Source organism: Camelus bactrianus, chromosome 16 (assembly GCF_048773025.1).
Source record: "Camelus bactrianus isolate YW-2024 breed Bactrian camel chromosome 16, ASM4877302v1, whole genome shotgun sequence".
Classification (NCBI taxonomy): domain Eukaryota; kingdom Metazoa; phylum Chordata; class Mammalia; order Artiodactyla; family Camelidae; genus Camelus; species Camelus bactrianus.
Genome location: NC_133554.1, coordinates 32311639 through 32324978, shown reverse-complemented (window position 1 = coordinate 32324978; position 13340 = coordinate 32311639). Strand labels below are relative to the sequence as shown.

The 13340-nt window shown below is 34.7% G+C and overlaps 1 protein-coding gene and 1 long non-coding RNA gene across 3 annotated transcripts in view; one reads left to right on the top strand and one right to left on the bottom strand.

Moving 5' to 3' along the window:
• The window catches only part of NPEPPS (aminopeptidase puromycin sensitive), an 88458-nt gene that overhangs the window by 6882 nt on the left and 68236 nt on the right, over positions 1-13340 (bottom strand). For both annotated transcript variants that reach the window (XM_074342953.1, XM_074342954.1), the window contains 7 exons: positions 13137-13246; positions 10335-10398; positions 8499-8638; positions 6923-7057; positions 5441-5660; positions 1342-1484; positions 829-885 (listed from right to left, as the gene is read on the bottom strand). In XM_074342953.1, coding sequence (XP_074199054.1) covers positions 829-885; positions 1342-1484; positions 5441-5660; positions 6923-7057; positions 8499-8638; positions 10335-10398; positions 13137-13246 — 869 coding nt within the window. The remainder of the gene's footprint in view (positions 1-828; positions 886-1341; positions 1485-5440; positions 5661-6922; positions 7058-8498; positions 8639-10334; positions 10399-13136; positions 13247-13340) is intronic.
• The window catches only part of LOC123618418 (uncharacterized), a 110034-nt gene that overhangs the window by 28876 nt on the left and 67818 nt on the right, over positions 1-13340 (top strand). The window lies entirely within an intron of this gene.

The window sequence follows — 13340 nt, the reverse complement described above, 5'->3', positions numbered from 1 at the left end:
AGAAAAGTATTCTGATTAAAGGTAGAAGTATTAAAAAAGCACATCCCATTCCTATCCTGTTTGTCTCCCTAAGTGTGGATCTTTTAATGAATGGGCTTCTTAGGTCTGATAGATGATTTGGGTATTTATGCATATTCTGCACGATTTATTTGATGGTAATAAGTAAAATCAGCTCCCTCCATCTCTAATGCAACCAGATTGTCAGATTATTTCTTAGATTTGTAACTGCATGGACAGGGACTGCAGATAGCACTGGTTCCACAGTTATCAGGACTTTCAAACAGATCATTGCCATTATAAGGACATGGAAAGTTTTACCTATATTTTTTCTAAGCCAGAGTTTAATTACATGCCAACCACCCTGGGAAATTACAGAGGCTATAAAGGCAAATGAATTAATTCCCTGTCCATTCATAAGAGGCACTGGCATAGTCCAACCCTTGAGACACCTTATCATCTATCTCTTTTCTAAGCACAGAAACAAAGCTTTTGTTTAAAATGGTTTTAAACCCATGTAAGTTTACATTGAAGGGAGAAATTTTAAGAACTTGACTTTTTAATCAAAATGAACATTTCAGTATTAAAATTTAAGATGCATAAACTTGTGAGAAAAAAAGTGAAAAAATTAGATGACTTTTGGCATTTTTATTGGTAGTACACACGAACAGATAGATTTCTCCCATAGTTTCCTAATATTTGCATGTCTGCAGTATGCATATCTGCATGTATTTCTTTTGCCAGGACTTTCTTTTTAACTAGTTAAGCTCATACTCTGTGTCAATCCAAGTTCAAAAGCAGAAAATGAGAGCCCTTTCCAAATTGACTCACCTTTAGCATAATGTCCAAGGTAGTGCCATCACCGTGCTTCAAAACAGTCAGATAGACCTACAAGGGAATACAGGAACAAAAAAGAAGGCATCTGGATAAATGTATCACATTCTGAATATTCTAATGTTAAGAAAAGACAGAAAGCAATTAAAAAAAGTTGTAAATAGCTGCATGTGGATGTTACATACAAATTGTGGCAAGGATCTAAGAGGCCATGTGAACAACCAGAAAGGCAGGTGACAGGTAGTAAGTAACAGCAGAGCATACCAGTCTCTCAGGAGAATGTGCACAGATAATCAATTCCCTTTCAGCACCACAGTGCAGACTGAGAAACTGTAAACAAGTGAGAAGCTGGCTACAGACCCCCTAAATGGCATATATTAAAATAGAGTCAGACATGATTTGTGGGTCAGTACTGAGGTCATTTTTTTTTTCTTACTGTTAACTACGTTCCACACTACACAGAACGATGCAGTCACCCAGAAATCAAGGTACTTTATTATGAAAACCTACTGGACTCCTCAGATCAGCGGAGAGAATCTGTTTGCCTTCCACGTGGTCTTTAAACCGACGACGGGCTTCTTCTAACGTTGCCTTATGTCCTGCTTTTCCTAGTTTACCCAGAACCAAGCCCCTTAGGAGTGCATCTAGATGACCTGATTAAGAAGAGATACAAAACTACTTTAAAAGCTTATTTTTACAAATATGCCACCTGGATATTTTATAATTGTGTTATACCACGTCCACAATCTTGAACAAGCATAACCACTTGCCTTAGTACTTGAGAGAACACTTGATGTAAATTTATCAAGTCATAAGAATGAAATGAAGTGCTTAAAAGACTAGATGAGCAAATATGCTGACTCTGTCTGTAGTTACAATGCCAACTATCTGGATTTATTAAATGTTCACTCTATCTAGGTAATTACTAAGAATTATGTGTGAAAGGAACTGGCTTAGATCATGCAGTTTTGAGCGAAGATTCAGAGAAAAGTCACATACAGAACTAGTATGCTGGATATATTAATTTGAAATCTTAGATGTTTTTAAACCAAAATATGATGGATTACTCCTAAGATATGCAAATGTTCAATATGCACATGAAACCAGTATCACTGGCTATTAGGGAAATGCAAATCAAAACCACAATAAGATACCGCTTCACACCTTTTAAGATGTCTAGGATAAAAAAGACAGACAATAGTAAGTGTTGACAACCCTCATACATTGCTGGTAGGAATGTAAAATGGCATGGCCACTTTGAAAAACAGTCCAAACAGTCCAGCAACTCCTCAAAAGGTTAAACACAGAGCTCCCATATGACTCATCAACTCTACTCTTAGGTATATACCCAAGAGAAATGAAAGCGTATGTCTACACAAAAACTTGTATTAAAAATGCTTATAACAGTATTCATAATAGTAAAAAAGTAGAAACATTCCAAACATACATAAACTGGTGAGTGAACAAAGAAAATGTGGTATATCCATTCAATACAATGGAATATTATTTGAGTGTAAAAAGGAATTAAGTACTGATACATGCTGCAATATGGATAAACCTTGAACACATAAGTGAAAGAAGCCAAATACAAAAGGCCACAAAGGGCATGATTCCATTTATATGAAATGTCAAGACAATGAGACAGCAGATTCGTGGTTGCCTGGGACTGAGGATGCCAGGGAATAGGGAGCATCTACCAATGGGCATGGAGTTTCTTTTGAGGGTAAAGAAAGTTTTCTGGAATTAGATAATGGTGATAGTTGTGCAACACTGTGAAAAAAAAGATTGAACTATATACTTTAAATGGGTGCATTTTATGGTATATTGATTATATCTTTTTAAAAAGTTAACACACACAGACTGACGGATTGCAATAGCACAATGGACAAATAAATTGTGGTATCTTCATACAATGAAATACTACTTAGTAATAAAAAGGAGTGAACAACCTAGATGTAGCTTTAGAACATTATACTGAGTGAGAGAAGCCAGATATAAGAACAGAATATATATTATGATTCAATTTATATAAAGTTCTAGAAGAGACTATATTAATCTAGGGTGAAAGAAGTCAGAATAGTGTTTGCCTGTGGTGGGGGCAGGAGATTAGGGAGATGGGTAGAGTGCCAGGGATTGACTGGGAAGGGGCCTAAGGCAACCTCCTGTGGTAACGGAAATGTTGTATGCATTTGTCAAAGGTCACTGAACTGAACATTTAAACTGTGCACTTTGCTATATTTAAATCGTAATAAAAAAACAAGTTTAAGAAAACCACAGGAGGGGAGAGGGCACAGCTCAGTGGTCGAGTGCAGTGCTTAGCGTGCATGACATTCTGGGTTCAATCCCTGGTACCTCCATTAAAATTTTTTTTTAAATTAAAAAAGTTTTTAAAAAAAGAAAGAAAACCACAGGAGATCAACAGATAACACAACTAGACACTAGTGAAGGTTTTTAGAAGAACCAATTTATAATTCTGATACTGATTTGCTGTGTTGATACAGGCAATATTTTTATTGTTTTGCTATGTTTGATTCTTTCATCTGTAAAGCTAGGACATTCTTCGTATTTCATAAAGGTGTTTTTAAGCCCACAAAGTTTCATATATTATCATCATGAAAGAAGAATGCATCCACCAGTTTACCTGCATCTGTGCCATATGCTTCCTGTCTGCTGTGTTCCTACCTAAAGTCAACTCCTCCACTTGTGCAGTGGATCCCAACTCCTCTCAGTTATCCAGCCATCACACCAGCAATTACCTTTCTCTTTCGCATCATGAATTTTTCTATTACTATTGCATCATTTTCATCAGCACAAAAACATGTTATAAAATCTCTCACCTTAAAAAAAAAAAAATGCCTCCTTGACCCCACATCTCTCTCCCGACTATCTCCTTTTATCTGATCCTTTTTTCAGCAACTCTTTAAAAAAGTTGCCTAAATATGCTACCTCCTTTTCCTGTCCTCCCATTCCAGAGAATCCACTGTTGTTCTTCACCACTCCATAGAACTTGGCAAATGCAATCATCAGTTCTCCATCATTCTGTCTGACTTAAAGTAGCATTTGTCACAGTTCATCACTTCTCCCCTTCTACTGCTCTTTTAAGGCTTCTAGGACACCCTTCTCCCTCCTGACTCTCTCACTTCACTGGCCATCCTGACTCTCTCACCTCACTGGCCAGTCTCCCTTGCTGATTCTCCTCTTCCACCCAATCTCTAAATGCTGGACTTGCCTTAGGATCCAGTCCTCACACCTCTTTTCTCCACCTACACTCAAGACCTAGGTGATCTCATCCAATCTTATGGCTGTAAATACCATCTATACACTTTATTTATTCAGCCTGCTCCTCTAGGCATGATACTCTCCACTTGGATGTCTAAAAGGAACTCAAATGTAACATGTCCAAAACCAAACTCCTGATTCTCTTTTGCACCCAAACTTCCTTCTATAGCAGTCTTCCCCATTCCTGTATATGATTATTCTTTCAGCTTTTTCAGGCCAAAATTTGATGACTCCCTTTTCTCTCCATCACAGTCAGGCCACCACCAAATATTTTCAATTCTACCTTCAAAACATACCCAGAGTTTACTACCTACAAGTGCTAGTCGCAACCAGCACCTCATGTGTATTACCTCAGGTCTTTTGTGTTTGTTGTTTCCTGTTTGGACCATCTTCCCCCTAGATATCCTCATAGCTCTCTCTTTCAGCTCAAGTATCACTAGCTGTCCTGTGTTTCCCTGTCCACTTCTCTATGAAATAGTAGCTTACTACTCCTTCTACTCTTTACCTACCTTGCCTAACTTTAATTCTTCTTCATGATACTGGCTGCCACCTAAAATATTATCTACTGAATTGTTTGCTGTATCTTCCATCAGAATGTAAGCCACACAGGGCAATTTTTTGTTCACTGCTGTACCACCAGTTCCTGGAATATAACCTGGTATTTAATGGGTGCATAAATATTTGTTGAATCAATCAAAGAAAGACATAGAGCTCTAGATAATTGTTACTATTGTTCTTATTGCAAAAAGACTCCCAGAACAAGACTGGGCAGGAGGAAATACCACCTTTAGTTATTAGCATACAGTAGAAAATAATTATCTTTAAAGCCCTGAAATCACTATTCTCAATATTTAAATGACAGCAAAAGAATAAATAAATGATTACAGAGATAAAGAGGTGAGAACAACATATGCAGAAAGCAAATACTTCCTTAATTCAGAAAACTGTTCTCTGTGTTTCTCAGTATTTTTTCAACTTATATATAAGGTGCCCAGTATTTATGGTAACAATAAAAAAAAATCCAAAGTTCTCTTTAGCTTTTCTTTACTATCAATGGGCTTTTAAACTCTGTAAAACACTTTTACTTCTACCATTTGCTCTGTGCATAAGTCATATTTAGCAATGAATATACAATAACCACCGTTTTTATGTTGGTGACTCATGTAACTTCTCCAGGAGGCTTAAAAGACCTAAAGCTTAATTTCTAGTTAGCTGAATATACAGTAACCATAGCAGACGCAAAGATGATGCTCTTGTTAGTGTCAACCACAGCTGAGTGAAAAAGGACCAATTTCTGATCAATTCTTTCCCCATTCAGTTCATCCATTACCTTCTCCAGGTTTGGGGTCCCAGCCCAGTCTCTCCCCTATAGGTGAAAAGACATCTTTCACAAACTCCTGGATCTCCTCATAGAAGTCTGTGTGGGACAAGAGAGTTGAGAGAATCCCCAGGTTACAGCTCAGGTCGCTCCATACAGTATAATTGGGCTCATTCACAAAAGCCTCCATGACTTTTAGAACCTCTACAGTGCTAATGATTCCAGCTCGAGCCTGGGATAGGAAAAAACATAAATTAATCTAGTCTTCATACAAAAACAAAAGACACAAGCATGCATTTTTGGCATTATCTTCTGCTAGTTAGTCATCCCTTTGGTTTAAGGAAGAGACTAGACTACATAAGCTCAGAACACTATAGAATTTTATAAAATAAAAATCGTATCATGACAACATTCCTTATTTACTTTTTCACTATTTGTAAAAGAGCCACTTTAAAAAAACATGCTAAAATTCCACCAGTTTAGAAAGAACAAAAAGAAAACAGTCAAATTCCTATTTCTATTCAGTTTCTGGGGTCTTGGCATTTTCTTTTGAAAATTTTCATATTTTCAGAAAAGCTGAAAAAAATAGTTGGGGTTTTGGTTTTTGACAGAGGCGCTTTCAAAACTGGACCTACAAACTGTGTCAACTTCAGCCTGTCCTTTACTCATTTCTAAAAGAAGGCAAACTGGAAGGTACTACAAATTCAGTCCTTTCAGAATTAACTAACAGAGTTAGGAAAAAGAACTTCTGTTACAGCAGCCAACTGTCCAAACACACCACTCTCCTGGGTCCAAACACACCACTCTCAGCAATGAGATCAGCAGATGTGAGGTTTTGCGCATCAATGCTAATCTGTGTTTATGCAAAGGAGGAATCCAAAACCAGTTACTGCAGAGGGGAATGAAAATTTAAAGTCCAATTAAAGGAACACTAGGAGGAGTCTGACAATTTTATCACAAAGATATCTAGAAATTATCTAACCTATGTTTTGGAGTCATAAAGATAATACTAGTAATTGCTCCTTTAAATTTTTTCTGGAACAAAGCCAAATATAAATATAACTCTAAAGCTAATGAGCTATTATAATTTGAGTAGTAATGGAAAGTCAAAAAATTCTAGACTTTCCCAGCGAAGTACAACCACTATTTTAGAAAAAATGTAAATCACTCTAAATTATTTTAAAAAACCACATCAGTAGAGAAATTTCTTCAAGGTTCATATCCATTTCTATTGAAAAGAATTTTTGTCTTACAAAGGGTACTTAAGTATAGATGCCAAAAAAAAAGTGTAGGAATAGTGAAGTGGGATTTGTTTCTGGTAAATTATGTAGGTTCAATCTTGTCATGTTAATTAATAGTCATTAGCTCTACTCCCAAAGGCATTTAACCTGCAGGAAAAACTGTATTCTCCTAATTATATTTCAGTCAGACACTCCAGGAAAAACAGAATCCTTTAATCAACAAAATCTATCATACTACTTGAGAGAGGCTCACCAAGGAGAAGAGGTCATTTTGTAATCCAAGTCGATCCACAGGGGGCAGAGAAAGGTCACGAATGCCTGGTAATAAACTTTCCAGCATGGCTGAACTGTATTGGGTCCGATAAAACCCAACCGTTCCCAGGTTTAACTAAAAAGATATCCAATAGGTATTATTAAACAGTTGAATTTATTTTTTTAAATCAATCTTTGTAGGTATGAAAGCTCTAGTTTTAGTATATCTGGATGAAGAATAACAAAGATCATGCATGCTAACAGACAGGGATTAAAATGAAACAATATATACACATAGAAATCAGCTGTCAAAGATGAACACAGAAGCAAAAGAAAATAGAAACTTGACACAGTGGGAGCAAAAGCGAGCGCCAGTAGAAAGAACATGGCAGAGAGGGGAAATAATGTGGGTAAGCTTCTATTTCTAATCTCAGTAGATAGTTTTAAGTTTACAGAAAATATTTACTATATATAAAAACACTTGGACAATAAACCCTTACAGACACTGATCTATTGAGCCCAGAGTCTCAACAGAGTAACAACTGTCAGGTCCTATATTTTAAAATTACATGGACTTAAAAGGCAATTCCATATGCTTTTTGGAGAGAGGTAATCACTATCACTATCTGAGGCTATTTACCAACAGTCAAAAAAATATTTTTGGTAATGTTTATATATGAAATATTTTAATGACAAAATGACAATCTGAGATATAAATATTTTACTATTTTTATATATTTAAAAATAACCTCACATTTCTAATACAATAATTATTTCATTGATTCCCTTTATCTTTTACTATAGGAATAACACCTTTATGTACCTAATTGCAATCATAGTGTACTTTTTCCTTATAAGAAAAATTTCATATTGCTACATATGCTCCAGGTTATAGTTTCAAATGGTAATATAATATTCCACTAAGAATATTTTAAAAATATATTCAAAAAATGAAAACAGAGAGAGAAATGGTTTTGCAAGCACAGAAGTCTGAGACAATGTATAATTCCTATTAGGAACCTATAATTGAGAGAAACGTTTGTAGTAGATACTTTCATTAAGAAAGGTGGAGTACAGAATAGTGAAAAATAATATTTACCCACTGGTTTTTTTGTGTGTAAAATCGCTTTAAAACACCAGCCAAAAGAATTTCATAATTCAGGGACACAAACTGATTATTTTACGCCTGACCTCATTTGATTATAGTTGTACACACATGATGACATCATTGAAGTTAACATGTCATTTCATAATGACAACAGGGCAGTTTGAAGTTTTAAGACTACAAATGTTTTGGTTAATGTGACTTTACCCATAGACTATTTTTTCCCTCTTTAATCCTATCCCTTTGTAACTGCTTATTGACTACTCCCTTACCTGACATAAAGGCAAATATCTAGACAATACTATTTGAAAATTGGCCCTAAATTTCACACAAAGTTTAGAAATGTTTTTTTCTTTGCAAGTCCTACCCCTAATTGAAGCAGTAGAATTTAGAGCCAGTCATAAAATGCATAAAGGAAATTAAAAAAATCAATTTAGGTAAAATAAAAATGGCCATGCATTTCTGGACTCACCTTCACCCACTGGTCTGGTTTGACATCTTTCAAAACCACACTCATCTCTGGTTTGTCCATTAGAATTTTCAGTTTGGCATGGTTGGGATCTTCACTAGTAGAGATTGTGATAGGAACCATCCACTGGGGACAGTCTTCTCCTTAAGCAAGAAAACAAATACAAAACTTGAAAAATAACTTCTCATTGGAAGAAATGGAAGGTAAGGTAAAGAGAGAGGAATGGTGTCCTATGCATGGGCTTGAGTCTAACTGCTAAGCCAATAGTTCATTTTTAATGGCACATGAACTCTTCCAGATAACCTGGATAATAATAAGAAAGAGAGAATTTACTAACAAAATCACAATAGCCTATAAAAAAGTTTATTTACTTGTAGAATCGCAATAGAGATACTGATTTCACTGTTAAAAGAAATTCAAAGTAGGTGAAAGCTCTCACATAGCACTTAAAAACAAATTCTGAGCTATAGTCCTTAACAGGTATATACACTGCTGAAACACTGAAGGGTTGATTTAGACAGGATACACCTTGGGAGCTGTTGGATTCCATCATCAAGGAGGCATCTCTAAAAGCCAAAGCTTTTGTAAGGCAAATACACACACTCTCTTAGGTATCAGACAGCCAAATAGATTTTGCATTAAGATGCCAAACAAAAGTGAGTCATTGCCTAGCACATTAATGGACCTGTCTTAATAATATAGCTTTATGCTACCAGGCTAAACCACAAATGAAAATTTCCCCCTAACACTGAGATATTTCAGGTTTTAATACTGCCTATACTGGTCACAGAGTATTAGAAATACCTGTAAAACCTGTCAGTCCCACAGTGCAGACTGCAGGTATATGTGGAAAATAGCAACTGTGACACCACTTAGATAACAAACCTGTCATCTGACTTGTCAGATATATTTATTAAAAAAGTAATTCTTAATGCTAAGGCAGGCTAAGAGGGGAAGGCCTTACCTCTTAAACCTAGCAGAGTGCATCACACTTTGGTGGATGGAACATGAAAAGGCATTGGTGATTCTGATATGCCCCTCCCCCTGCTGAGAACTACTATTTTAAAGGAATTGAGAAAGATGGAGCAAAACATCTTATTTTTTGATTTTTCAATTAATCTTTAATTAATGTCATGTAGAAATATTTGAAAAAGCAGAGTTGAGTGGTAGTTAAGGGTATAAACATAATTCAATCATTTTGTTTGAATTTCTACTCTTTAACTTATTGTATAGGTGATCTTGGTCAATTTAACTAGCCTAGCTATGCCTCATCTCCCCCATTTGTAAAATGGAAATAATACTACCTACCTAATAGGGGTGCTAAGAGTATAAAATAAGGGTCAGTTATAGTACTTAGCACAATGACTAGTACATAATAAATCTAATCATTGGGCTTTATTTACTTGTTTACCTATTTACTTAGCCTGAGAATTAAAAAAAAAAAAAAGCCACTATGTATAGATTTGGTACACAAGTGCATCAAATGTACTTAGTATAGAAGTGCATAAGACTTAATACACAAATGCATACCGAATCTTCTTTTAGGGATTAAGGCTAGAGACATCACTTGTTGGGTGTTCCTATCCTTCTTGATTCATTATAATCTCCAATAGCAAACAGAGACATGGAATTTCAAAAACCTAAGAGTATGTCAGTACTACAAATACCCCATGAATCTCCTTTTTTGGTCTCCTAGATTTCACTTTTATTCTATTACCACTTCCTTGTTTTTATTTAATTCTATTAAAATATTTTAAAATGGATAATTATTTATTAGTTGGAACGCTATTGGTTCCAACTAATTTACTCGTCAGCTCCCACTTACAGCCATTTGCTTACCAACATATGGTCCACTGGCACAGAACTTCCTTTGGGACAACCTCAGTAATCTGTCATCTTCTACCTAAAGAAGCAAAACAAAACAAAGGCTATAGTAGTAGCAATAGTTTTTTTTTGGACGGGACAACTTTTCTGTGACAAAGTAGAGGTGAAACCAGTACAGCCAAATGGCTCATGAATACACAAAATGCAATGGTGATAAAGACGATGATACTACAGAATGGGAGAAAAGTCACTATTTCTCATTAAGGCCTCAAAACAACAATACCCTAAATAAAAGGCTAGGATCTATGTAATATTGCCCGTGAGATGAGATGTGTTCCCAGATAAGAACTTTAAAGTATTAAAGTTTTTAAAAGGGAAAAATAGTTATTTTAACCATTATAGAGGAACCATTATAGATATATCTTTAGTCTCTTCCACTTCCAAAAAGTGGCAACATTAATTAGCATGTGGACTCAATATTCAGAATTCAAAATTCTAAAATCAGAATTCAAAGTCATTTTTAGAATGACTGACAAACATGAAAGCAGCACACACCTTGTCTCAAAGGATGAACTTTGCAATGAAACACACAAAAAAGTGGGGGGGGAAACTGCAAAAAACTAAAAAGCCAGAAGCAACAAAGTATGTATTTTTTAAAATACTTCAATAATATGCAATCATTTATTTATCATTTGTTACTATGCCCTAGAACATTTTAAATAACACAAGCTATAAAAGATTTAAGATCACCTAAATCAAATGTAAAATTAGGCCAATAACTTTTATGGATAAACTGACTATAAGAGACAGAATTGAAAAACTAAAAACTCTGAGTGAGGAAGCAGTGGCCACTTTGATGTCGTAAGAAACTAGAAATGAACTAATACTACATCACTGACTGTTATTTATCATATAAATTTCCCTGAAAAAGTTATTAGGTGACTTTTAAATTGATTCAGAAATAAAGCAAAAATATTTAAATTTAGGGAATATAAAGTGAGAAACAGATAATAATCAAGATATGATGTTGCAGACCTTGTAAAAGAATTGAATTGTAGACTGGCTTTTTATTGTAATGTTAAAATGGAGGATGAGTTTGGCTATGCTTGTAGACAAAAAACAATGCAAAGAGAGTAAGACCTTGAGAGTAACTTTATGGAAAAGTTAACTGAGTCTCAATAACATTGGGAGGAAGGGGGTATTAGTATTCTCTCTTCTGATTAACTTATGCTCTTAAAAGTATGCTCTACTTGAAAAAATTATGGCCTAATAGTCTGCTTTATGTATAATCATTAAATTGTTTTAAGTTTTGAGGTATTGATAGTTTTTGAGGGATAGAAATCCCCAGAAGTGAAAGCAACAATCATCTTTGTATATTATTCTTCATTCAGGTAAGATAAAAACACCTGTCAGCCTACATAGAGTGTCAATGTCAAGTCTGGTCAGTTATCTCCTATAAAAGACTAGTCCAAAATGGAGAAAGAAGACTAGAAAGAAACAGAATGGTCATAATGAGAGGTCACTAAAGTTTTAGATATCCTTTTCCATCAAATATGATTAATTGTGTTCCTTAAATTGCCTTTTCAAATGCTTGTAGAGGTCCTCCAATGTGTATGCTTTATTAAAAAAAATTTTTTTTAATCTTAAAAATACAATCATGTTTAATGTTAAGATGTGGGTCTAATAAGTTAACTTGCAAGCACTGTAATGTACCATGTAAATTTGGGTGCATTTTGAGAGTACAAGGGTTGGTTTAAATGTCACCTAGAATTCTTTCTTTTTAAATTATTTTATTTTATTTTTAAAAATTATTTTTCTTTTCTTTTCTTTTTTTTTGGGGGGGGGGGGGATTAGGTTTACTTATTTATTTATTTTTAGAGGAGAGCCTAGGGATCGAACCCAGGACCTTACGTATGCTAAGCATGTACTCTACCACTTGAGCTATACCCTCCCACCTAGAATTCTTAAAGTAGAGAAAAGCAAATTTACTAACTTAAATTAGATTGCCACATTGTGATAAGTCTTTGTAAGACATAGTTAGCTTTATGGACAATGCAGAACCACAAGAACAAACACATACCCCAAAAAAAGAATTATGAATCCTCCTCCCTAAAAGTGAATGGTAATAATTTCCTATGCAGCTTATAAAACCATAGCAATTTAAAAGAAAAATTTCAAAATTTCATACAATTAAACTAAGTTAAGACAAACTTTCTGGTATGCATTATAAGTTGATGTGTAATTTTCAGTCCTGTTGGAGGACAACTCATTCTGAACTACATCTCTCTGAATTCAGATTAACAGTTCAACTCTTAACAATTCTAAGCAAAATCACACTGCCACCCAAACAACATTAAAAACTAATTTTAAAGAATGGTATTATAAATGGATGTTGAATTTAATCAAATCCTTTTGCTGTATCTATTGAGGTGATTATGAGGTTCTTCTAACTTGATTCTGTTAATGCAGTGATTACGACCCAATAACATGGATTGTTTTTTTAATATTAAACCAACCTCAAGTTCCCAGAAGAAACCTCGCTTGATGATTTTAGAAGTATATCAACAAGTTTACAGTGTTTTCCTTGGGGACAGTAAGAGCAGACAATATTTTGTTTTTTTACCATAAGCACGTATAATTTTAATGATGTGGGGGGCAAACTGGTTAGTATAGAGAAAATCAATCACTGAGAAAAGAGCATAAGGGTTTAAATCTTACCTAGAATACTTAGAGTACAGAAAAGCAAATTTGGTAACACTTACTAAAATTTTATATAATATAATATCAGACAAACTGAAGGGCTTTCTATAAGTTTACCTGTTCTGCTTCCACATAAATGAGAGGGAATCCCATTTGTTTGGTCCATGTATTCATCACAGCTGCTATAGGTTTACCACTAGTATTTTCTAAACTTTCCCAGAGATCCTCTAGAAGATAAATACAAACAATGAAAATCTAAAATGTTTAATTTTCATTTTCCAAAACAAACCAGAAATTTTATGTAACTCTTGCCATTGCATC